This window comes from Brachionichthys hirsutus, chromosome 14 (assembly GCF_040956055.1).
Source record: "Brachionichthys hirsutus isolate HB-005 chromosome 14, CSIRO-AGI_Bhir_v1, whole genome shotgun sequence".
In the NCBI taxonomy this organism is placed as follows: Eukaryota; Metazoa; Chordata; class Actinopteri; order Lophiiformes; family Brachionichthyidae; genus Brachionichthys; species Brachionichthys hirsutus.
In genome coordinates, this window is record NC_090910.1 from 10,875,904 (window position 1) to 10,902,084 (window position 26,181).

General features: G+C 47.0%; 1 protein-coding gene across 1 annotated transcript in view; it reads right to left on the reverse strand.

The window, feature by feature from the left end:
- The window catches only part of LOC137903839 (cadherin-7-like), a 58,863-nt gene continuing 32,682 nt past the window's right edge, over positions 1-26,181 (reverse strand). The window contains exons 4-11 of the mRNA XM_068747998.1: positions 21,772-21,939; positions 19,974-20,161; positions 17,957-18,210; positions 16,859-16,995; positions 14,974-15,095; positions 6,766-6,883; positions 4,555-4,803; positions 1-515 (exon numbers count right to left, since the gene is read on the reverse strand). Coding sequence (XP_068604099.1) covers positions 1-515; positions 4,555-4,803; positions 6,766-6,883; positions 14,974-15,095; positions 16,859-16,995; positions 17,957-18,210; positions 19,974-20,161; positions 21,772-21,939 — 1,751 coding nt within the window. The remainder of the gene's footprint in view (positions 516-4,554; positions 4,804-6,765; positions 6,884-14,973; positions 15,096-16,858; positions 16,996-17,956; positions 18,211-19,973; positions 20,162-21,771; positions 21,940-26,181) is intronic.

A 26,181-nucleotide genomic window follows, 5' to 3' on the forward strand; every position in this document is an offset into this window, starting at 1 on the left:
CTATGAGAAAACACTGGCGCCGTCACTGTTGCCGTAAAGGTCGGCGAGCTTTTTGAAGCGAGGCCCCCAGCTGCTGAGATAGTCGTAGTTCTGGTCGGAGTCCGTACTTAGCGACTCCAGCGAGCTCAGCGACTCGGCGACGGAGCCGCTACCTTCGAAAGCGTACGTCTGCAGAGAGTCGTACGGGGGCGCCGTCGGGTCCACGTCGGCATCCTTGAGCCGGTCCCAAATGAACTCTCGAAAGACGACGTTGTCCGGCAGGGATTTGTACGCCGGGCGGGAGCCCGACGGGTAGTGAAAGAAGGTCGGGGTGTCCGGTGTGACGTCTCGCCGTACGTTGGGGTCTCTGATGACATTCAGGTTACGGAGGGTGACCATGTCGAAGGCCTCGGTGTCCTCCTCGCCGCCGCCCTCGTCGTCGTAGCGGACGATGTTCTCCCTGATGTCCCTTTCCTCCTCGAGGATCAGAGGCTCCTTCCTCCTCCGGCGCATCGTCACAATCAGGAGGACCATGACTGCGGAGACACGGAGAGTACGAGCTAACCAAGACAGGAAGTAGTTCAGGTCATGTGACCTCTTTTTACAGCGAACACACTTTAAAAGTGTTGAAAAACTGCGTTTGAATCAACATTCTATCACTTTTATGCCTTCAGCGTTGCTAAACGGCTCTTTTATCAATATTGTCTCAATGCGGCCGCTGCCAACGTGATCGTAAAATATTTCAAATGAAATGAGGATTCCAGAGGTGGGGGGGGGGGGAGCACATTTATTTAAAAGGCTTCTCCATTATGAGCCACGGGAACTTGGCTGACTTCACATAGCCGAATAAATTACACGTTGAGGAGGACAAAACTGTTTTGCAGGAAAAAACAAAGAGAGATTTAAGGCCTAGATTCGACCTCTTGACGGTGTCACCTTCACCTTCAACCAGACGGAGGAGGAGGAGGAAGAGGGAAGTTCTGATCTTTTGATTGCACGGCCGTGTTTGGCGCTTTGATTGGAATCGCTAAACGTCCTAATTAGGCCTGGAAAGACGGTTTGAATTCAAATTAAATGGAAATATTTGACACGTGATGTCAGCGAATGGGGGGGGGGGGGTGTATAAGCGTCTGGCAGGGCCGCCAGGGTTCAACATTAACTATCAACGCCATCACCTGCGCCCGTCTTTGGCTTCAATCGCCTGCATTTTGCTTCCCGACTTACGTACAGCCTTTCAAAACGCCGCCGCCGTGGTGGAGAGTGTACCCCCCCCCCCCCCCCCATGAGCCATCCTCCGACCCCTCCTCCCTCTCCCAGACATCGCTGCTGAAAATAACTCCACGCCCGATCAAACTGGCAAACGTCTGATGATCCTCTATCAATCAGTGGAATATCGCTCCGTGGGCCCAGATTTCCTTCTCGGCGTGTGGCGCTCCTGCCGGCAGGAGAGGAGGAGGCCCGGGAACCAAATTCAAACGCCACTTCACACCCTCTAATAAAGGAGCAACTGGAAGAGATGGAGGGGGGGTGGGGGGTCACAGGGAACGGCTGCAGGAGATGAATGGGTTGTTCTCTGTAGGCTTTTTGGTGACCGTTGCTACTCTGCAGGGTTTCGTCTTTGAGAAATCCTCGCAATAACGCCGACTAATATCCGAGACAGAACAGCAGACACTTCCCTCTGATTGTAGGGGGGGGCCGGGGGGGCTCCATTGATTCTAGATTCTATCTGATTCCGTAGGGCTTCTCCAAAGTGAATTACAAAGTGGCACATTGAAATAGAATATTCTCTGAGCTTCTCTTCAGGGTTTGATGCCTCGAAGGCGGGCAAACATCCAATCACATCCTGCTCGGATGCGAGGGCGGGTGGCCGAGAATACAAATCGTCGCCCCGTCTCCGGTACCACCGGGTGGGGTCCTGTAAGGGATGATTTCCAGCCCAGACAGTTGTGATGCTGCAGCAGTGCAGCTCTTCATAATAGCAGCGATGCAACCTGAATGAAAAGCAGAGATCCCTTTAGCGCTAGCGAGGCGCTTTGCTGTAATTGAATTGTTTAAATGATCCATCTCAATCGATGTGGGCTTTCTGCGCTGTGCTTTTCACGAACCACTGAATGCACCGTTCTCGCACGAGGATTTTCTTTTTAGACATTTAAAGAATCCAAAATCTTATTTGCATAATTCGTTTCTTAGTAAAAGCTGCAAATTCTCTGAAGAGAGTCAGATCGGATTTAGTGATATAACTTTTACATGCCAGTCAAATGACTTGTTTTTGGGGGTTTTTTGCTCATAAAGTATAAAGTGTTCTATAAGGGGCTTTAAAGGCACGGCGCTTGTTACGGAACAGGATGCAGCGAAATAAGAGGCTGCAGCAGGGAAAGTGAATCAAACTCCCTCAGCCAAAACACACAACTTAATAAAAGAGAAATCTGAGGCTTGGACAGAAGCGTTCTGGAGCTACATGGTGCCATTTTGACAGGACAGATCTGAATCGCTGCCACAGTTTCTCCTTTTGATTAAAAACTTTATTAAATCGACCAGCTGTTCGGGTCCGTGCGCCGCTTAGAGAAACGGCACAGGGATAGTTTTCATGGGTGAATGGTGCACGAAGCGGGACAGAATATTTTTGCATGCAGTGAATAGTTTTGTTTCTTTTACGTTCTTACTTACAGATGAGATTGGAAACCTCCCCCGGCACCGTTAGCACAACATTCTGAAGGACAAGGAATGTTTCTGGACATTTTAATTGCACGTATTAATATTATTGGAAGTGTTTTTATACTTCCTGATTAATCTGTTGCCCCCCCCCCACTCCTTTTTTTGGAGAACTTTCTTAATTGACTTGCTCAATTAAATTATTTTAAAAAAGGGCCGATTCCCTGTTCTTTCTTTCTTCTTTTCTTTTATTCGTAATTACGCCACATCGTTTTCAGATTTCCAACGCACAGATTCCCGTGCAGCCGAGCTCGCAGATTAAAGAAGCGCCTGCTGGCTGAACGGCGAGAGGAATAAACAGAGACGCAGACGGAGAGCTAACGCCGGAGAGTCGTAGACGGGGGAAGTGGAAAAACAACAAGTGGACGTGGAGATTTATAGAACGAGTCTGATGAGACAGAAATAAGCGTCTGGAGGATGAGAGAGAGACGTAATGTCCTAATTGGACCTCTGGAGGATTGAGCAACACCTGACCTCTGCTGGGGGGGGGGGCAGGATTCTAACAAGATAATGATCCGTAGTTTCGAGTGACTTCAGTGAAAAAAATTCATTTCGGGAAAAATGACTGCTAAGGGGTTGAGGACAAGCTCGGTAATTAAATCTAAAAATATCAACACGTGATTAATGACCAATTAGCATATGAGCAGCTAAACACAAAGCTAAGGCTAACGCAGCTCTGTCTGGTTTGGAGACCGGCAGGAAGGAGCGCTAGTTTCTGTCACCTGACGAGGTGGAGAGGCATTGATCAAGGAGGGCAGACAGAGACGATAAGGGGGAAATTTAATGCCCCCCCCCCCCGGATGACATCGGCGAGACTCTGCTGCCTCATCCGAAGCAACACAATCGCACGCAATCACGGCCTCAATTGCTACCCGGGAGATCGAAAGACGTCTGGATGGAAGACCATCGAGGGAGAGCAGAATAAAAGACGGGGGCAGGACGGGTCGTTAATGGAAGGCGAGGAGGAAGAACAAAGACGACACGGAGCAAAAGAGGCTGATGGAGACGCAACGCGACCTGGAGAGCATTAGCTCTAAGCCTGCTGACGGCCATGCTGCCAAATAGAGCCAGCGTTCATTAGTGACGCCCGGCTCGGGGGTATGTGTGGCCACATACCCCCCCCCCCCCCCCCAACCATGTTATTCTTTTGAAGTTATCATCCATCACACAACATAAAGTACTCTCTTGCAGTAAGAAGAAGGGAAACTTCAAGCGGGGACTTAATATCAGTTATTGAACACGCCGCTCCTCAGCTTCCAATGAAGTTCAGTAACGGGTTCCAGCCCTGACGAAGGAGGGAGCGAGGGAAGGAAGGAAGGAAGGAGGAAAGGAAGGAAGGAAGGAAGAAATGACTCGTAGCAACTTTTAATGGCACGACATTCAGACCTTCACAGTGTTTTAAATGAAGTCAGTTTCTGCACTGCACATTTGTTTACTATCGGAAATCAATTAAGTTTTATTGTTTGCCCCCCCCCCCTCCCCCCCTGCAGCTGATTCCACACTAAATATGAATCATTCAGAACAAACAAAAAACAGAACATTCCCTTGTCTCCGCTTGGCAAAGCAGCCTTCGATGATGGTCGGCTATCGTACGGCCAACAAGAAAAGTCTGATTGGTTACTGCATGACAAGTAGCCAATCAGGCTGTATTGTAGGCGGGACATGGAGTGAAGACAGGCTGGGTGGAATCACTTATTTCACCACAAACCTAAAATGCTAACTTGAAGCTCCGATTCTAGCTTCTTTCCAGGTAGCAGGGATGCAGGCCGTAGCTTTGCAGAGCCCTCTGAGCCCGACACCAACCTGCCCTGCTCGTCATCACCTGGACCTTCCTCTCTGGCGCCGAGGTCACGCAGCTCTTACCCAGAAGTGTGACGATGCAGCCTAAAATAGCCAGGAGGGCGCCGGTGCTGAGGCCCGTCGCGGTGTAGGCCACGGCTCCACAAGACACGGCCACGCCGTCGGCGTCGCAGTCGCACACGCGCACCGAGAGCGTGTTGATGCTGCTGAGGGCGGGGCTTCCGCTGTCCACGATCAATACCGGCAGGCGATACGCAGGCTGCTCCCGTCTCCGGAAACCGCCTCGCTTCGTCAATACGGACGCCGTGTTGTCTGCAAAAATAGATAACAAGCATAGACGGTTGTCAAAGAAGGCTGCATTGGACGCCGACTGGCTTAGACGCAATCAATCATCTCCGTGCGTGAGTAGCGGAACGGATCTCCTCTGTAGCAGCGATCGCTGTACAGATGGCGTCGTTAACGCGATTCGTGGCGCGGCGTCGCTCCCTGATCTCGACCACCTGTCGGCTAATAATACGTCTGATCGGAGGTAAAAACCCGCCGGAGGAACGATTCGCTCGCGCGGCGTCTAAAATTAGCATTTCAGCAGACTCGCTCTTTCAGTCAAATTACAAAGTACCTGGATACTAAATAAAGTAAATGAGTGAATACTCATGATTTTAAATACATGCTTTTTGCATGTATTTATGCCGAACATTTATATAAAACCTGGCACGGAGGCCAACGTCAAGGCAGAGCTGTGGCTTCCTTTGACGGGGGGAAGGCCGACCCCCGGAAGGCTCCGGATACTCCGTGGCGCTCCGGAGTCAGAGTGCATCGGTCCAGATGGAGTAAAGATAGAGCGGGCCGGAGGGAACGATGGCAGGAGTGTCAACGACTTCGCTTCAAGGCTCAATACAAAAGGAAGCAAGCTGCAAATAGACTCGAGCTCACCCGAGCAACACCTTTTAAGGACTCTGAAGCAGCCGACAAATCTCTCAAAGGGGCTTTTTTTGGTAGCAGCCTCATGTAACAGGGTTGACCCGACACTCGTATCCTTCACAAGGACGTGGATATTTCAAATTGAAATCGGCGGCGGGCGGGCCTCGGGGTAAGTTCCAGAGTTCATGGCAGTGAAATATAAAAGCCTTCTGAGACCACCGAGTGAATAACTTCTGCATTCAAAGGGAAAGTATTTTCGTTGGCTGCGAAACCCGGTTGAGCGAGACTCAACCGGGTTTCGCAGCCCACGACTCTCAATTTAATTTAACAGAGCTGTCAATACGAGATAATTGAGGACAGAAAGCGCAGCTTTATCTTTTGCCTGTAATCGATCACGAAGCCCCCCCGGATGGATTATGATGGCAAACGATTGGCTGATTGGGAAGGCGAGCAAAACCCTGCGGGAGCGTTTTAAACTGTAAGTAAATAACAGATAGAAACGAATCACAGTGTCAGACCAGATTCCCGGTCGACTGGAGCGACTCCGGGGATTTAAAAGTTCCGAGAGGAAAAAAAAAGTTTCTTAGCTACTGTCCTCAATTCCCTTCGTCCAGTAATGAATATTTAATATGAATGACAAACATTATCAACGGGAAACTTTTAAACAGCGGCATGAGGAAGGTTCGAAACACCACATTAACTTCATAAAGTCATTAATTATCTTCATATCAGAGGGATTTGTTAAAGCGGAAAAATACATACCGGCTGCTGATGAAGGCTAAAACTAGCTGCGTCTTCTAAAATACCAAACTTGCATCACTGCTTAGTCAAGAATGTGATGAAGTCTATTTATTCATAAAGATATTGGCAAAAACAAAAAAAAAAGCTGGATTAAAACTGGAAAATCATAAAAGATTCATGAAAAAAAAAAAACAAGGCGAAGCTCACGGTGATCAAAAATAGTTTTATAATGTTTTGGCATCAGAAGCATTTGTTCACTATGATTGGATGAATAATACTTTATGGTTGTTAAACATTCACGACTCTCCCTGTTTCCATTCAGGCAAAGGAAGCGGCGTCTCGTCTACGTACTCGCCGAGGGTCAGACGGTGCCGACGGAACAAAGAGAGATTAAAACAGCCGATTCTGAATTCATATCCATAAATACATTATAACTAACATCGCTGCCAAAAGCAGCCGTTGGGAAATATCTAAAACGTTACTAAATCACCCCGAAAAAAAAAGCTTTTCAACATCTGCATTTCAAAATCCTGCAGATCGCCTGGCAGAAATATTCTGAAACTTTGACTGCAGATAAATGAATCAAGAACAACGGGGGGGGGGGGGGGGCACCTTTGTTATCTCGCAGGGTGAAGTTGCGGTTGCCGACGGCCGCTGCAGCCAGGGAGAAGTAAAAGCGATGGCCGCTCAGAGGTTCGTCCTTATCCACGGCGCTGATGGTCTGGATCACCTGAGGACGGCGAGAACAGCAGAGAAACAGACGCTCGGGTTTAGCATCCGACCTCGCTGGTTGACTCAGTCTGTGTCAGATCAATGCAGAAATCTTTCTCAGTGATGAAGAGGAGAAAATCAACTTGATTCTGATTTGTTCAAAAGATTTGCTTCGTAATGTTTAGCTGCGGCTTTTCATCATTTATCTCCCGACGAAGAACGGTAAGTGCTTATTTGGCAAGTGCTCGGAACCCACTCGAGGATGAAGTGCTTGCTTTTGGGAAGTGTGGGGGTGTGTCCCCCCCCCCCGCTAATCCCATGACTGTAACGCATCAAGTCTGTGTAATTATGAAATAAGAAAACACTTGCACACATATTACCATGCTAATGTAAAACCCGTTTTATTTATAAGAATGAACTGCTAGCTTTATAAAAAGTCATCCAGCGTGTAAAACATGGACGCGTGTCTCAGTAATGTCCCCCCCGTAGACAATCGCTTCTCCTGGTGGACCCATGTGTAAAAAAAAAGCTGCAAAAGTGCCCTCTCGGATAAAACATGGTAAAGTGCCCCCTTGGGCGCCCTACTGGTGAAGAAAGTATGATGAAGTGCCCTCTAGAGCGCCTTTCCAGAGGACAGAACGCGGAGAGGTCGCGTAGTCCTTCTAACAAGCCAACCGACCGGCCAACCGACCGGCCAACCGACCAGTAAATAAATGGCTGTCGATGAAAACACAGCCTGGGTTTAAACCTGGCGAAGAAGGCAACAGAAGAGAAGCACAAAAGTCAGAATTGCTCGCACACGTTGGTGACTATGAGGGGAGTGAGCTGCTCGGAGGAGGTCTGTGCTCTCCGAGTGCCTTTTCCAGTTGTCAGTGATTACGTATGAGCTCACCGGCGACTGTATCTTCTACACAGGAAGCCTTTTTCTTCCACGACAGTTCAAGCTTTTGCCAGTCGTAGCGTCATGAATGCACCTTTTCTAGCGATCAGTCAAGGATGCGTTCGTTCGTTGTAAAATCAGCATTAGCATTAGAAATCCTTCTACCCAAGAAAGGCCTTCAAAGGAAAACTGAAAAACTGAAATAAAGAGCTGCCATCGATGGCTGCCAAAAACACAAACCACATCAACAAATCGCTGCGGGCGAATGCGGTCCGAACAACCACTTCATAATTCCAGAGAGGGTTCACCGAGAGTTCAGCTCAGCTGTGTGAAAAAGGGGTTAATGAATAACACACACTTTGTTCTGACTCTAATACACAAAGTATACTTCATGTACAAGGCATTAAGCGGCATATGATGAGGTCAGAGCTGGCGCACGCTCAGCCGTGATGCAGTCAGGCGTTTCCCACTTCATTATTACGTGTATGAAAATGAGGCGTGACCAGAGCCGCCTCAGGGTGTTCCTGTCTGCGAGGGGGCGGGGGGGGGGGCTGTTTGTTTTGGCCCGCCACACCCGCAGCGAGACAGAACCCGCTTCGTTGTGTAGCAGCGCTGACGATTCTAAATAAGTCAGGAAATGAAATTACCGCATGAGCTGATTTATTTACAGCCAAAAGCATGAGACGCAACGATTGTCTTCATTCCTAAAAATGCAATATCTGGAAATCAAGTTACCTGTTTTCAGAGAGAGAGAGAGAGAATGAACCACAGGCTTTAATTGTAGCGTCTGCACGGCGACGCTTAGCCATCTCGCTCAGTAGACGGCGTACAGGAGAGGCGCCATATGGACGACAAATGATAGCCGCCGCCGCCACGGCTATCATCAGAGCGGGCGTTGCTGCAGCAGCGTCCTTATAAATGTAGAAGAAGCCTCCTGAAGCCTTTGTAGGCAATTTAGAAAGTCAACCCTGTGACAACTCGCACCCGCGGACGGGATCCAAGCGTCTCTTAAAAGCAATTCACACATATCATATTTCCCAGCCCCCCCCCCCCCCCCCCCCACACACACACACACCTGCGTCTTCCAATGAGACGACAACAAACTAAAAATAAAGAAATAAAAACATAAAAAGGAGAGAACCCCCCCCCCCCCCCAAAACAAACGCCAATGATCCATCAGAGCCGAGTCGCGGCTTTATCAGCTGTCGGCTGTGATTAAATGCCGCCGGCTACAAGCTGTCAGGTATCAGAGGTTGGTGTAGGTGGCGAGCGGCGTCCTGCCAATTATTACATCTGGCAGGCGGGGTGAAGACGGAGGAATATTTTACTGTTCCTTCACCGCATTAAAATAGTTCCTCTTTCATCAGGAAATCTAATCACGCGGTCTGCTTTTCTTGTGTGTGTGTGTGTGTGTGCGTGTGTGTGTGTGTGTGTGTTTACCGTCTGGCAACACGCGGGGAATTTGTCGGAGAGGCAGAAAATGAAAAGAGAGGTTGCGTTCCGGAGTTCATGAACATTTGGGATATCTCTGTACGCGCAGGCAGGCGTGATGTTGGTGCCGCGCCACAACGCTGACGGGTCGACGCCGGCGCATACACGTGCCACGTGCGCACGCTCGTGAAAGCTGTCGCTGATTCGGGGGGGGGGCTCTCACTCGGTTATGTAAAATGTCCCGTCTGATAGAACCCTATCTTTGCGGTTTTTGCAGCGACACCTCCTCGAAGCAAACCTTTTTGATGTCCTTTGAAATCTCACAGACGGATGCGGAGCTTATCTCCAGGAAGCGTTCCGTCCCGCGCTGCGGCGGGAGACGACTGTAAATCACCCCTAAATCAAACACTTTGTAATGTATAATGCCTTTCATTAGAGCGGCTCTGAAGCGAGGCGCTCCGCCGAACCTTTGGTGGGAGAATTCTCTAATGGTTTGGGAGGGTGGGGGGGGGGGCAGACTGGAGGAGATGCGGGCATAAATTCTAGATGGGAGACGTTAACAGTAGCTGCAGACTGGTGCTTGTCGGGAGGCAGGACCGAGGAGGCCTATAAATCTCGGGATTAAAGGTTCCTTGAGTTTACACATGGCTGCACGTCGGATGGGAAAGGACGTGGAAGGACAAAGTACTTCCCACTTTATCGGAGAGTGTGCAAGCTCAAGAGAAACATTGACGTAAAACTGCATATTCTGCACAAGCTTTGGAGAATTGGGATGCATTTAAACGTCGATATTCAAGGATGCAGCGCAAAATAGCAAGCCGTCCAAAAGGGGTCCTGGAAACGAAAGACAAATGGGACAGCAGAGGACAGATTGTCCCGCCTTCAAGTCGCCTTTAATTATGATTGAAAGAAAGATAAACGGCGACTATAACTCTTCCAATGAAGGGAGAGCACAGCGGCATTGCCAATCACAAAGGTGACACCTTATCAGTGCTTAGCATTAGCCACCGAATTAGCTCGCCAAAAAACCGTGAATGTTACATTGATCTTAAGCAGTTTGATTGATCTCATTAAAGCTGATCGTGTTTGGCATCAAACTTCAGCACAGCGACTTTGCAAAGAACAAAAGTGAGAGTTGGGCATCCTGAGCCTGATTTATATCGATTAAATGTTAAATATGATATTTCGAACATTGATTTCACTGCAAACAACTTTTTGATTATAAAGTTATAGCACCATAATTGCGTATAAAGCCACACTACCTTTAAAATGTGATTCCTCTCTGCTCTGTCCATTTTGAAAATGTCAGCCAGATTAAAAGACTTTGCTTTCTTATATTCTGTCTCGTGAGTTTTCTTGTGTTGACCTGAGATGCCGTTCCTCTTGTGTAATATCTGGTGGGCTGAATGTTATCCGTCTTATTGTCCTAACTTTATAACTCCGGGCCTTGTTCCGAGACTTTTCATTGAAACTCCATCTGACATTCTGATGCTAAAAACATCTAAGAGCTTCAGCTGCAAAGCACGTGGGTTTAATCCCAAACCAAATACCCCCCCCACCCCCACCCCTACTTTTCTCAGACGTCCCGCCACCTGGGTGCAGCCGTTTCCACCGCTAAAACACCAGCGCCGGAAAGGCCTAGGCTTCCGCTGGTGTCACGGCTCAAACCGCGTGAAGCATGTCGGCGAATTAGAAATGACCGGATTCTGCTGCACATGGGACACCTGCGCATCCCCCCGAGTGCGTCTTTTCCGTCTCGAGCCCTCACCGGAGGCGTGGGTAGAAATGTGGCCGCCGTAATGAGGAAAGCATTGTCAGCTAATGTAGCATGGCGAGACTGAGAGACTGAGCGGCTCGGCGATAATGAGCTTGCTGCGCTTCCCCCAATCGTTTGCACCGGCAGTGTAAACACTAGACTTTAAAATCTACTTCTTCAGCTCCTCGGCAAAGTCTAGATATATTACGTCGTGTTTTTATGAGAAGGCGAACCGGATGAGTCACGCCGTTAGGACACGCCAGAGCTTGAAATAGGCGGTGACGAGACAGCGGGGGGGGGGGGGGGGGGGCTGATAGAGGAAGAGGTGGGCCTTTAGTTTTCACACTAATTACACCGCTCTGCTCTGCCCACGCTTCCCAAGACATCGCCACCCCAAACATCACCCACATCTGACACCCGTGGGTTCACCGGCGTCCCGCCTTGCTGTCATCACACACACACACACGCACACACACGGTGTTAACACCAGTCCGACGCCTTTCCTCGATGATCCCAACCCTTCGTCGAGATCCGCTTTGACCACCGAAGGCTGAAGCGATCTCCCGGTGAGCGCCGAGATGAGACGAGTCTTTTTATAGAGCCCGACAGTATGCTCCCACATGCTAATATTTACACGCTACTGACACGTCAATGTGTCTGCTTTTCGGGCCCGTTTTGGCGCAACGCCTACGATGAACTGATAATTTCAGGCGACGGATGAAGGTGCGAAGGTTTATTAATGGTTGCGTGATTGATGTGAAAATCCGAGCAGTGGCTACAAAGCGGGGGCCGAAGTACTTTTGATCTTGATTTTTTGAGGAGTTTCAAATTTCAGAAATTCTGGAAGTTGATTCCAAGCAAACAAATAACATTTTAAATATGGTTAGAAATGATCTATTTTAGCTGTATCTGTTAGGATGGCAGTTACCTTAAAATTAAAATCAAGCAAATAAAGCATGTGTTGTACATCTGGATAAGCCTATTAGTGCAGGGTAAATCTGGGGATAGTGGGGTAAAACATTTGCGATCCAGTCTCTTGCTGTAGGAGACAATAAAGGCCTGAACGTCCGACAAGTTTGTGCACATTGTGCCAAATTGGCAGCTTTAAAATTATTAGAATTAAAAAAAAAGTACAGAATGAGCTATTCGCAATTTGCAGCTTGGAGCGTACCCATGAATTCTGCAAATATCTATTACTGGAATACTTTATATTGCAGACATATTCTCAGGGAGGCTCTAGAGTTTGAAGGAACGTCGTCTATTCTACGATTTATAAGCAGCTTAATGGATGTTTATTCCTGACGCACATCAAGAGACATCCTTTGGAATTGAAAGTCGTGCTGAATTTAGGCTTTATCGGATACATGTGTGTGTTACGGCTCATAACAGAAGCATGACGCTTTTGCAGCTAAACTGCCTCCGTGAGCGAAAACCACAATAATTCTTTCCGCCATCCGTATTTGTCTTCTTCGCCTTGTGTCTCTCCCTCCACGCCGCTCAGTGGAGTCGTGCCTCCCATTTCCAAACGCTATTTCCTTGACTACTAAACATTCACAGACCTCCGGAGGATGCTGCACCTCGTCTGCGCGGGGAGGGGCAAGGCAGCGGATCGGGAGGGGGGGGGGGGGGGGGCAGCAGAATGTCAGGTCCACTCATGTAGGTAATGGTTACAGTGAGGTGAGTGTACAACGTGACCCCCGCCACCCCTTCTTACCGTCCTCGCAGCCTCCACCCCGTCATAAGTTCAATTAGTATTATGGCAGAAGACAGACACACCGCTGATCCGTAACAAGTGGCGTCTCCGGAGAGAGCCGGTGCCACGAGGCGGCCTTAATTAGACCTTAAAAATGGCAGCTTGCTCCTTCCTGCACTCCCTTTTAATCTGTGCCACAGAGAGTCAACCCTGAACCCGACTGGGAAATATTTCATCTTCAACTCTGCCCTGAAGAACCCCCCCACGGAGATGACAGTCAGAGGGTGGCCTCGGAAGTTCAACAAAGCTTTACAGGGAGGCAGCGAAGTCGGCCAACGAACTGTTCGCCGGACAAACACGACAACAACGGGAGCGTTTGATTTAATTAGGAAGCGGGGGGGGGGCTGGTGGAGCTCACGTCTGACAGGTTGCAGGACCGCCCAGCTAACGGCTAGTTGTAATTCAAGCAGAGTTTTACATCCAAATGTCAACCTCTCTCTCGCTCTTTCGCTTTGCTCTGCATGTTTTCGGGTGTGAATGCGCGAATGAATTTTCCATTTTTCCTGCTGTGATGAATCAGGAAGGAGGCGCAATTACAACTTGGCCTTAATAGAAGACTTCATTTGAATGGGACTGAGTGGAAATTGGAATTAGGAATTAGTGAAAAATGAAGATGAGAACATGCACTCGTTATGTTCAATGTCTATAATGCTTGGCGCCAAGGCTTGTGGGTAAAAAAACTAAAAACATATGTCTGAAAATATGTTTTTTTCAGATTAATCAAGTCTACTATAAACATCTTCCACTTTAGTCAAACTCAGCGCACGCATCATTACATACAGTGAAAACAAAATAAATAGCATTTATTTTCTTATTTGAGATGTATTTTTACCTTTATGAACCCTCCCTCCCGTGTTTAAACCAGGTGCAGCGACCCGCCTTGTGGTTGCACCCCCCCCCCACAAGCGGCTCTCTAGCAGAGTAGAGTTCCTCCACCTAAGGGGGCCCTCACAGCTCAGCCATCACCGGCTCGCAGTAAGCAATCTGTCTGCTTCAGCTGAGTAATTACAGACTCGCTGTACCTTTTCCTGCTGATGATGCTGTCATGGGCCGAGGCTGGTGCTATGACCTGGGGGGCCTGTTTGGGAATGACTTTGTTTCGGGATTGTCATGGGCTCTATGACATTATTTATCAGGTGCTGGTGGGAAGAAATGAACAAATTACGTGTCGACTTTGAACGTCAGACAGAATTGATGGATGATAGATAGTTGACGGGATTGTGTTAAATTTGATGTCTCCGTGAGACGACAATCGTCTCTAGTGGCAACATCATTAACGGGAAAATAGACATTCAGTTCTGGAAGGATGCATTCTTCAGTAATGATGGCTCTAAAATAGAACCAATGTTTATTCCTGCAAATTCTCTGCACCCTAAGGCTAAACTAATTGATTAAATTTGAATCTAAAACTATCAGAAAACTCCTTCTTGCTTGAGCTGAACTTCGTGTTGCTTGTTTTGCTGATATTCTAATGGGTGGCCAAAATAAAACTGAAAATGTCAACTCATTTTGGCCGAACAAACATAATCGCCCATTCTTTTTGACCACGCTGATATAAAAAAGTCCCCACAAAATATGAATGCAAATAACATATTTAAAAAGGGCCGCATAGTTTTTCCTGCTTCAATGCTTCATTCTGATCAATTGATCCAATTCAGGTCTGCACGCCTCTTTTACCCTGAGCCACTGATTGTATTTTCCAAATGCCAAGAGCAGACGAATCGCAGACACAAAAGTCATTTAGCAACAATGAGGCCAAAATGCTAAACAGGGAAAATGCGAAGCGCGGCTGCCGCTCCTTTCTTCCTCCTTCCCTTGGATCAAATCCCTAAACCTGAAAAATCTCCCAGGTTCCCTTTATGCAGGATATTGTGAAGCATTTTCTACCCCACTGCCCTCTGCAGAGATTGTCTAATTACACTGATCTTCAGAACAGAGATTCATACCACATCTGAGCGCTCCATCTCAGCACGACGCATCACATTACACCTTGATGGTATTGTCAATTAAGGCTGCAGACAGACTCAAGCGCTGTCATTAATCTGGTCTACTTTGACAGTATGAAATGAGAGAAACATCTCTAATGAACAATAACACCACAATATGTGCATTATGAGTTTAAGGATGTGTCACGCTAATGGCGGCGTCTCCCCGTAATGACCTTGAGCTGTGTGTCGAGGAACAGCGAGGGTTTTTAAATGGCTTTGGAAGTCAACTTTATAAACTAAACAACGGAGAGGATACAAAAGAAGGAGGAGCTGCAAAGGCAGAACCGTTTCTGAGCCTTACCTGTCCGGGCCTGGTGTGTTCACACAGGAGCGTTTCATAGTCGATGGCAAAGACCGGGGCGTTATCGTTTATGTCCAGCACCGTGATGAGAGAGGTGCCTTTTCCGATCTGGGTTGGGTCGTCTGGAAGAGAATGTTCTTGTCAGGGCGTTCGGGAAACTTTCCTTTCAGGATGATTCTGCTTTAACTTTGCATCGATGCACACAGAAGGTGTTGCTGCAGTGAAATATCTTGCGTGCTCCAAACTGCTGCCGTCGCTACCCTCACTTCTAAAGTGACTATTCTCAGTGCAGGCTCGTAGCCAGGTCGGTTCACGTGGGCCAACAAGCCAGCTTACACGGCAGCGCTTCGCGCCTGTGTCCTCCTGACACACTCGGATGGCTAAATGACTGCATCTGAGTGCGAGATGACAATGATTCGGCCTGGCACCGCCGCCACGCCGGTCAGCGATGACGCGCTGACATTCAGGACGGCTGATTTGATGGTGATGAAAAGGACGCGGGAAGCCTCGGGACACGGGCCTCCTGTCATTGGAGAGGTCTGGGCAGAACGGATGAAATGCGAACGACTGGAGCTCAGATGCACAAGCATCCTCCAACCGGAGTCTGCGAACTCTCCAGTTACAAAGACGCCGTTTACTGTGGTTGCTGTCATACAGCATGCGGGGCAGTAGGTTCCGTTGCCAGTCCATGAACTCGGGAATGTTTTTCGCTGAGGAACAGCACCGGAGTGTCACCATGTGTCAGAAGCCAAGCACCTCATGCATGAAGGACTGTTGTGACATTTCATTTGGCTTTTATTATACGCCGCCTTCTCTTTGTTGCTATATCAGGCAGGCGCTCGCACTCGGGAATCAGCCAAGTGCCGAGCCTATGTGCCGTTAGATGTAAATAAAAATGCGTCTTTTTTTTAAATGCCCTTTTTCCAAACATTCAGTTTGAAGATGCAAAAGCTGAGGACTTGCGATGTTGACAGGCTGGTGGTCTTTTTTTAAGTTACACCAGCGCAGCTGTCTTCAGAGCTTGCCGATTTTGTGCGTTGGTGATTGTTGTCCATGCCGTTCACATGACGGCAATGAAATGATAGAAAGGCTCCGGGAAAAAAAAGAATAAAATGAAATAAAAATGCAGGCGACACTTCTTTACAACGCATTAACAGAGATCGCCCACCCTTAGTCAGCACCTCGTCCCCCATGGCTCAGGGACACATGGGGGTCAAAATGACCGCCCTGCGGGGGAATTAGCATTCCGTGACAGCCCAACAACCACAACTGCCCTGTCCACAGAATAGAAGACAACAGGGGTCAACGAAGAGGACCGATAGGAGACAGGACTTAATTTGTTTTCTTACTAACCCCAGTGGCAAATTCACTATTTGTCATTTGTATTGTTCATTAAACAAATTGATATCAATTTTGATAACTACTTAATAACTACTTTCTTAACTACTAAAATTAGCACGTAATAATAAGCTATTGAAAAGGCTGACACGAAGACATAAAAGTCAGCAATGTTACCAACACATGATTGATAACACATGTAAATAATGGAAAACATAACTCCAGTTTGCTGCCACTTGCTCGTGCTTACGAAGCTTATGTTGTAACGATGTAAGTTGAAATAAATGTAAGCTGCTAATATTAGCCCATAGCAGCGGGACAAAATTAGACATGGGCTTTTTAATGTTGCCCATAACCCTTCATATTGCCAAGCTAGAACGGAAAGGTGGTAGCTAGTTCTAGCTAGTATGTACTGCCTGGTTAATGCACCGGGTAGCGCGCTAATTAGCCACACTGGCTGCATATGGCAAACATCACGTGCGATAGTGGTTGCGTGCGTATGAATGGACAAATAGTCCTCAGGAAAGCAGTTAATAAATGAACTTACGGCTCTCGATTGCAAAGATGGTGAGGTTATGGATGGAGTTGGCCTCCCGGTCCAGAGGCTTAGCTGTGCTGATGACCCCACTTAGAGCATCGACGTTAAAAAAGCGCTCCAAATCTGTGTTTCTGTCAATAGAGTACCTGCAACAACAAAAAATACCACACACATACAACCAATATGTTTTTTTTTATTATTGCTTGACATTTTACTGGTGTGATTGTAGTTCGCTTCCATCAGGCTGAGTAACAATCATGCAAGATTCCGGACAGATACAGAAAGAACTCAATCACTCGCGTGTGTGTGTGAACATTTTGAATTCTGAAATGAAGCGGGAAAAACTTAAAGCACAATGAAAATTTAGCGTAACTTTTGATAAAATTGAAGCCTGTCCTCTTGTCCCCCCGTCAAAGCGACTCGTATTTCAACAGAAAATTACATCTTCAATTAGCAGGGTATTATTGCAATGTAATTTGACTCTAGTGGCTGCATCAGTTCAACAAAATTTTAATTATAACAGATGTAGTGAAATATTTGTGATAACAGTCACAAGGGCAAAAAGAGGCAATTTTAGGACTACAATGGAGGAGTAATTTGATTTTATGATTAAGATTACCAACAATCCAAACAGAGAAAGCATGAATACAGCACAATATTTATTCAATTAATGCATAATAGCCGGGGGGGGGGGGGTCTCGAGGGTGGCTCTCCACAGACGGGTGGTGTTAGAAGCTTGTTTTTTCAGCCATAAATGCCACAACAAGTGCTGAGCTTGACCCTCCTGCCGAAACGCTTGTTCAAGATGGCATTTCCCATTTTGCTAATGCTGCACTCCGTAGCTCTCCTGCCATCTGGCACAGCCTTGTGAAAGTCACACGGGGACGTTCGAGGGTCTGCTGATTGTAGTCAATGTGGAAAACTTGAATGGATTACCCATTTAGTCTTTAATAGATCAGGCTTCATTGGGATTCATTGTTCAGATTCTTTAGAAAGCAACTCTGGGGAGTATTTAAGACTTTTAAGTGAATTATGAATGATGGACGAGAGCTGCTTCTTGGGGGCGACTACAAGATTTATTATCCGTATTTGCTTGATTGTTAGTACCTGATGGGATTGCTGGAGGTGTCCGGGTCATGAGCGGAGACTCTTCCGATCGAGGTGCCCACTCTGGCGTCTTCCGAGACGACCATTCTGTTGAGTGGCGCGGAAAAGACAGGCGGCTCGTTCACGTCTTCCACCATCACCTTGACAGATGCCGTGTCGCTAAACGGGCCCAGACTCAGGAAGTTGGAGTCGATGTTTCTGTTTGTGGCTTCGATTCTCAGAGAAAAGCTGCTCTTTGTTTCAAAGTCTAGAGGCTGGAGGAGACAGACAAGAAGAATATATCAACACACGTTCACTTTTCTTGTCAACGTGAGAAATGTGGGGTGTCAAAGAAATGTTCGGCTCTTTGTTGGAAAGACTTTAACGCTAAACCGACAGCTATGGAGTCAGCGGAGGGTAAAAGAGTTTGTGTAAGTAATCCTGAGTCATTTATACAAGGCTGAGATATTGATCACAATTAAAGAGGTTGATTGTAAAGCCCCCCCCCCCCCCATTATAGTTTAACACAGAATTAGACGTTGAGCCATTTGTCAATGCATTATAGTTATTTAGTGCTGCAAAAGCAATAATATTGATTTCAAGACAGACACGTTGTGGTTTAAGGCGACTCCCCATTGCAACATAGAATATTCTGGAACAGAACATTGATTTGATTCCTTCGTTGTCTTCGAGTCTCTTCAATGCTGTAATTGTTTTGGTGTTTGGTGTCAAACAAATGGTCAAATTGGCCGTTCTCACAACAATTGCTTATGTTCCAACAGAGGCTCCCCTCTGCACTACAAAAGAGCTGCAGCAATGAAGTGTCGCATCGCCCGAGGAGACCGTTTCAAATCCTCTGAAGCCCTGAAATGTGAAATATGAACCGTGAGCTCCAGTGCATCAAAAAGTCAGGGAGCAATGTGGCGAGAATTTCCTGCAGAAGCAGCGAAGTGTCTGCGGTTTTATTTATTCATATAGGTGGATATAAATTGGATTATTTATTGTGTCTTTGGCGTTTCCAGTTGCTAAAGTGTCTCCGTTCTCTCAACGCCTTTCATTTATCTGTGGGAGGCTGTTCGGTTAAATGTGGAATATGCCAGATCAATCAACGGTGTTGGAAACAGTTCGTGCCGATTTGCCATAGGTGATAATCACTTATTGTAAAGGTGTGTGTATGTGATGGGGGGGGGGGAATTTCAAAGCCATGAGTATAAAATGAAACTGGAAGAGGCAATAACAAGCAGAATAGCCCTGGATGACTGTTTCATCCACCTTTGGTCTCAGATAAAAAATAAAAATGAATCGAGACAATTGTACAGCAATTAAAAAAACATGCACACTCTGTGCAACATATATCAGACACGGGGGAGTGCATTAATGCAGGTTGTTAATGGGAGTTATTGCACTAGGAACAAAGACCCATTATCGATCTTCTCGTCTGCAGGGGGGGGGGGCGCTGTGGCGTCGCTCTGAGGGGAGCGCCACGGTTTATCTGTGCTCTCACATTGCTCATCCATCCCTGGAAAGTACTGTCAATATTTAAGTAAGAAAATGATTTCTGACCTCCTGAAACGGCTTGATGCCGTCGCTCAGTTATTCAGCTGGGAGTAAATAAGGCATGTTCAGCTGCAAATTAAAGCAAGATCGGTGCTCAGACAAATATTTACACCTGATGGTGTATAATCGAGCTCCAAAGTCCACGTTCAAAGTCACGAAGACGCCATCGCCCAGGGCAATCTGTGTGACGCTTATTTAATAGATGGTGGACAACGATGGCGCTCTGTGCCATCGAGGAATCAACCACGGCTGCACACATTCCTCAAAAGGAAAAATTCATAGTTGGTTTTGGACTTTTTAATGCCTTAAAAATGTAATTATTTAGTCTCAAAAGACAACGACAAAGCTGTGCAGGCATGGAAGTGTCTAGGAGAGAATCGGAATACGCAAATGCCGCGCGAGATGCTCCCGACAGTTCCAGTTGTCTCTCTGGAAAGGTTTTGCAGTCACTGGTGTGTTGAATAAATATGATTTGCCGTACCCGCTGAAGGATGATGATCCCGTCTTGTGTGCCCTCATCCGTGGTTATGTTGAACACGCCAGGTCCGTCGCTGTCCATGATCCTGTAGTCCATCTCGGCATTGGGGCCTATATCAGCGTCGGCAGCTTTGAATTTGGCCACCACAGATTTCACGGGTAGAGATTCCAGCACCTTGTACTGGTAGTTATCTGGAGGAGGAAGAACAGAGGAAGATGCTGATATTGGATGTGCTTATTTCACCACCGACTCACCTTCTGATTTGATTCGACTGCATGGCCCCCTCGATAAATTCATGTTGCGTAGCAGACAGGCAGCAGCAGCAATAAACAGGGAATAAATCACGTTTCTTTCACTTCGTGCAGCAGAAACGGCAGCGGGGAAGGCGATAGGAAAGTAAAATACGCAATTAAGAGAGAACATGCTAATTTATTGCCGCATTTGCAGAAGTTTGACACGAATGGATTTCGCAAAATCAAAAGCTGCTTGTAAGTCTTGCACCACACTAGAAAAGTTAGAAAGACTCAGGACCTGTTGCTGCCCTATAAGGGGATGAAATGTCCACTTGAAGATTCTATTACTCCAAACCTCTCCATCTTGCTCCTTGAGCTTTTGCGCGACCCTTTGGATTTAAAGTACTCTTATACGAAAAAAGAACGGAATCATATTCATAATCATAATCTCTCCAATCACCATGGCAGAGCTCATTACCAGACCTTTCTGTGTTCCTAGCAGTGTCTCCCTCCGCCACTGTCTAAATGCTAATCTGCCTGACATTGTTTGCCGCCATGTAATCTTTATAATGGCTTTTTAATTTGCCATGGAATAGCAGCTCTTTAAAAGACCAAAGAATTGCTCCGTTTTTGCTCTGCACCAGCCCTCCTGCCCTCTCATGCATCTAACCTTGGCTTCCTCCCCCCATCGTTCCTTTGAAGGACTAAGTCCGACTCCATCAGCTCCGATACTCCTCATCGGTCTATCGATTCTGACCCATGACCCTGGCAACGCGACAGCAGGAGCAAAAAAAACCCGAACTCGTCCAATTCTCTGTCCTCCCAGTGTGACAGCACTGAGCTAAAACTGCATTGATGACTTGTTGTGGAAACTTGAACCCCCCCCCCCCGGGGCCAGCAAATTGACTCTGCTTCATGGCCATCAAATGTTGGGTGCACCAGCCAGACAGCGGTTGGGCTATCGCTGGTAAAACCGATTGCTGGCGCTTGGGATTATCATGAGAAGCCTTTGAATCCTAAAGCTTGGCCCGGAACCCATTAGCAGCCCATGAAATAGGCTGACAACAAAAAAACGGAGCCCGATTGATCCTGGTAGCCAAGGAAAAAGCCACCTTCGGCTCTGATGAAGACTACAGCAGAAAGGTGCAGGATGGCTGTTATTTTTTATATATAATTTGGTCGTAAAAGTCTGGATGTTCACAGAAAATACAGATAAAAATATGAATGAACAAGATGTTGCTTAATACTTAGGAATTAATGAGTGTGTTTTCCTTCTGATAATCCTGAACATGCAGACAGACAAACGGCAACAAATCATAACCTCCTCGGCAGAAGTAATAAGAACAAAGTTCTTCCAGGTTTCAAAGGAAACTTCCTTTCATACATGAACTAACCTTTTACAGTACAAACCATTCCATAATTTAGTTCTCTGAGTGGTTTGCTGGCAATAATAGAGCTATTCAACCTGAACCAAAAAAAAGCATGCAAGTGAAGCAAAGGGCTGGATTTTATGCTGATTGCTAAGTAGCTGCTGATCGTGTAGAGCAAAATCAAAAGTGAAGGCTTACTGTGGGTGAACTGAGGCGGATTGTCGTTGACATCAGTTAGCGTTACGGTGACGGACGTGGTGCCGGAGAGGCCCCCCATCTGGCCCACCATGTCTTTGGCCTGGATGACGAGAACGTACTGGTCCCTCGTCTCCCGGTCCATGTTGGGAAGAGCTGTTCTGATAACTCCTGCAGAGACACGGAAGCGACAGTTCATTAACACCACTTGACATGTTTCTAATAAGTGCATTGCAGTGGATTTAAACGGGATGTTAAATGTCACTAAATACACAAGGGGATAGGCTACAAGAGTCTAGTGTCTATACTTGATTTGGTCCTGTTGCTAACTGACGCTAGCGCTCACCAATAGAAAGGCTGGGTACACCCCGAATGGGTCGCCAGTGCATCGCCAGGCTACACACGTAGACAAAAACAACCATTCACGCACGCACTCGTGCACTACCGAAAATGTACGGACAATTCGCCTAAACTGCATGTTTTTGGAGGTGGGAGGAAACCCGGAGAAAATCCACGCGGACACGGGAAGAACATACAAACTCCCACAGATAGTACCTTCTTGCTGTGAGGCAACAGTGCTAACCACTACGCCACCCTGGCCTCACAAACACAGTTCCATCTGGTAATAGCCCAACCGTTCAAATCATAACATGATCATGAGTGGGAGGAAGGACTGCGGTTGGCTTTTCCCGGCACAGAAATGAAGTTGTAGATTTTTATTTTTTTAGTTTATCCATTGTGCAAACAAAATTCTTATCCGTTACTTTTACTTTATGACTTCTTATTCTAGCTATTTTGACAGTGATGCTTAGTCTATCTAACCGATTCACTGGTTGCTTTCTCATTCCCTACACTCTCTTTGGTCTGTGTTCAAGAGGTAGAGAAGATTGAAATATCTTCTCTCAGTATTTTTTCTCCATTCCTTCCATTTTTGTAATTTTTGAGAGAATAACTTTTTTAATCATTCTTATGCTGATAGAAAACATAAGCAGAAAACCTCTGTTTGTATTTCATATAATCATTTTGGATAAACCTTCAACGGAATGAGGCAAGGAGTCCCTGAAAGATTAAAAAAAATAAAAATAATAATCACTCTTCTAGCCGTGGAATTAATTCACCTGCCAGTTGTCAGGGTGAAAATCACATCCTGGAAGGATCTATTTATGCCTGAATGGATGGTCTAGAAATCTTATTCCTTGACTAAGTAATTAAAAGCGTGTAAAACTTGCTTTTTTGGTCAGCTTGGTCTTTTTTGCCTTTAAATCTGCTGCAGCTCTGAATGGTTGAGCAGCCTGACATACGATGAGGTTAATGTAAGGCATTAGGAAAGTGAGAACATGCTAAATGACAGTTTACCCCAGAGCTGAGGCATTATCTGTCAGTCCCCCCCCTCCCCTTTCATAATTGATCTGTATCAGCAAAGGATCAGTCGCTGGCATGGAAAGACTTTGTGCAGCTGTCCGTTGGCACCTGAGTACTAAACATCTGGCGTGGTGCACAAGCAGAAAGCGGCCCGAGGCTCATAGAGAAATATGATCATTAACGACGTCTTTCCAATCACAACTTTATCTTCTCGTGACAATTCCAGGAAAATTAACGTGACGGACTTAAATGCAAAGAAAAACGTTGTTTCCTTCAACAGCAATCGCAGTTAAATGACTTACCAGACAACACGTTTCATTTGCTCAATGACATTTATTAGATATTCCTGTATAGAACATGGGAGATGGACTCATTAGGAATCACACAGAGACGCAGCAAAATGAAGTCGTTTAGCTGCTTTATCACAATCGTGGCGAGATGAAGCAAATTCTTAGCTGGCACCTGAAGAATGTCTCAATTCTTTATATTATACAGAAATCCAACATATAGTTGAGGTCAACTCTCATGAGGAAGAATAAAACACGCAAGAAGGAGAGGGACGACTCGACTTGGAAGCGTGTCTCGGAATGAAGGCTGCTGTTTCATTCACGGAAAACTTTTCTCACTTTAAGGAAACACGAGCAAATCGGATTCTTTCTTATAGATTTGAACTATTAGGGATGATTGTGTCCAAACCATGCGTGTGATGTCATGTTGAGGATACATTGTGCTAATTTAACTGTGCCTGGTTTGGATCGCTGCATCCATTATTGTAGTCTAGACGTGGTTTCATGTTTATTTATTTTTCATTCCCCCCCCTTCATATCTTTGACTAATCTGCACCAAGGGAATGCTTAGATTCCGAAAAGTGGATGCTACAAAAGAAAAGGCATATTGTGTTTTACAGGAAGCTCCATTTCCTCTCCGCGAAGGAGGATGTGTTTTCACATCGGAACATTTGTCGGTTTGTTTGTTGCTGTGTATAAAGAAACGGAGTTCCAAACAAAAAAAACAAAAAATGCAAAAGACTTTCATGTGTTTTTGAATTTCCAAAATTACTTAAAACTATTGAATGGATTTTCACAGGATTTTATGGAGGGGTGTTTAAAACATTGCCGCCGCCTGTAGCCTCGGAATTATAATTAGACGAGTGTAATCTACTGTTAGTTTCTTTGATGCCGCTCCAGATCTAGTTTAGGATTGTTCCATCTTGGCACGGATATGCACGCTACTGAAAGCCGTGGTTGTAAATGTGTTACGTGGAAGGACGTCTCTAGCATATGCTCGCTATTATCACGCTAATGGCCGACTACCTGCAGCCTTGCTCTGCTCCGACTGCCTGAGTCATCCTATTTCTTTTCATCCCGCCCAATCAGACCCTGATTCCTGCTTCGCCCCGAGCGAGGCTTTCCTCGAGAGTCGCTCACAGGAGCAGCACGAGCGACAGCGCGCACGCCTAAATGCTCTGTAATTAAGCTCACTAGGGGGGGGGGGGACGACAAAAGGAACGAAGGACAAACAACCGAAGAAAGGCGAGATGAAAGACTTCACGAGGAAACGAAGAAGCCTTTTGACCATGGTTGCACTTGGAAATAAACAATTCCATTAAGTGCCTAATTTTCTCTCCCTCTGCCGTCTTTTATTAACGTCATCAACTGTCCCTCCGGCTAAAAACCCGTTATTGGCTGCTCTAACTAAATGGCTCAGTTGGCTAAATGATCCCGTCTCGTCCACCTCTTTCCTCAGAAAGTCCCTGCCGGTGAGCTTACAGTGGGATGAGGCTGGTCAATAAAGCAATAATCTTGTGCAGAACATGCCATGTGTGCTCTGCATCAAACAGCCGACGGGGGGGGGGGGGGGGGGGGGTCACTGTCGTACGGCGCTGGAGAAACGCAGCATTTCTCCCCTTCAGTTAAGACTGAAGGGGACGTTTCAAAGATTCAGGACTTTTCAAAGATTCCGCTTTTAATGTTCGGGATTCAGGCGTCCATCTGCGCTTTCGTGGGCATTCATGTCCTTCCGTCTGTGCTCCATCCACGCATTCATCACCGTTGCTTATTTCCAGCCAATTAAAGAGCGGCGCCACCGCTCTCCTGCCGCCGTGACACCGGCAATCCCTGTTTTCTGGCTTGTCTCTGAAAGGTTACTTCAGGTCTGCTCGCCAGACACAAACAAAGCCTATAGCTTTCTGTTCTCCACTTCACACGGGCGTCGCCGTTGGGACAAAGCGCTCGAGTCCACACCTGAGAGAGGCGCCTTTTAAACAGTAGCGCGGCTGAGGAGCACGCCGGACAATGGGACGGACGGCTGCTGAAAGGTGGACCGAGCTGCGGCAGCAAAGCGAAGGAAACTCCCGATAGGCCTCACATGCGATTGATAAACGTATTTAATATCAGCGTGGACCCGGAGAGACGTTTGCTGTGGTTCGTGATGCAATGAATCCTGATTCCAGCACGAAAAAAGAAAGAAAGGAGCACACAGAGCGACACCGCTAATCCACACGGCGATGTTGCAAGGCTGTTGTTTGTCTGCTCGGTGCCAGCTCCCCCCCCCTCGCTTTCTATCGCTGTTACCCCGTGCAGCGCCAGCGTCATTCCTGGGGAGAGGAGATGATTAAAATCCTCCTGTCGCTATCGTGGCACGGCCTCGCATTGTGCTGCGACTCGCCGCCCCCGGTGCGAGCCAGACTCCTTCTCGCCGTGCATTTATCTAGCTGTCTCCACACCACTGGCGGGCAGACGGGTGGGCCGTGCTCCCTGCTAGCGCTCAGATACTTGACATTTGTCTCGGGTGTGTCGGCGGGGGGGGGGGGGGAGAATAAGAAGTGCAGACTTTGGAGGAACCCTCTGGCTTTGCATGCAGCTATGAGAGGTGATGAAGGTGATGAACACTTAAACATGAAGGGTGCGATATGTGAGTCTCTGAAGCCTCCGGCCGTCCACTTACGAGGAATGGATCCCATAACACAAAGAAACAGGCCGTGCAAACGGGGAATAAAGCCTCCAGCTCGGGTCGTTTATTACCGAGTGACACCGAGGCATCGTGCTCCAA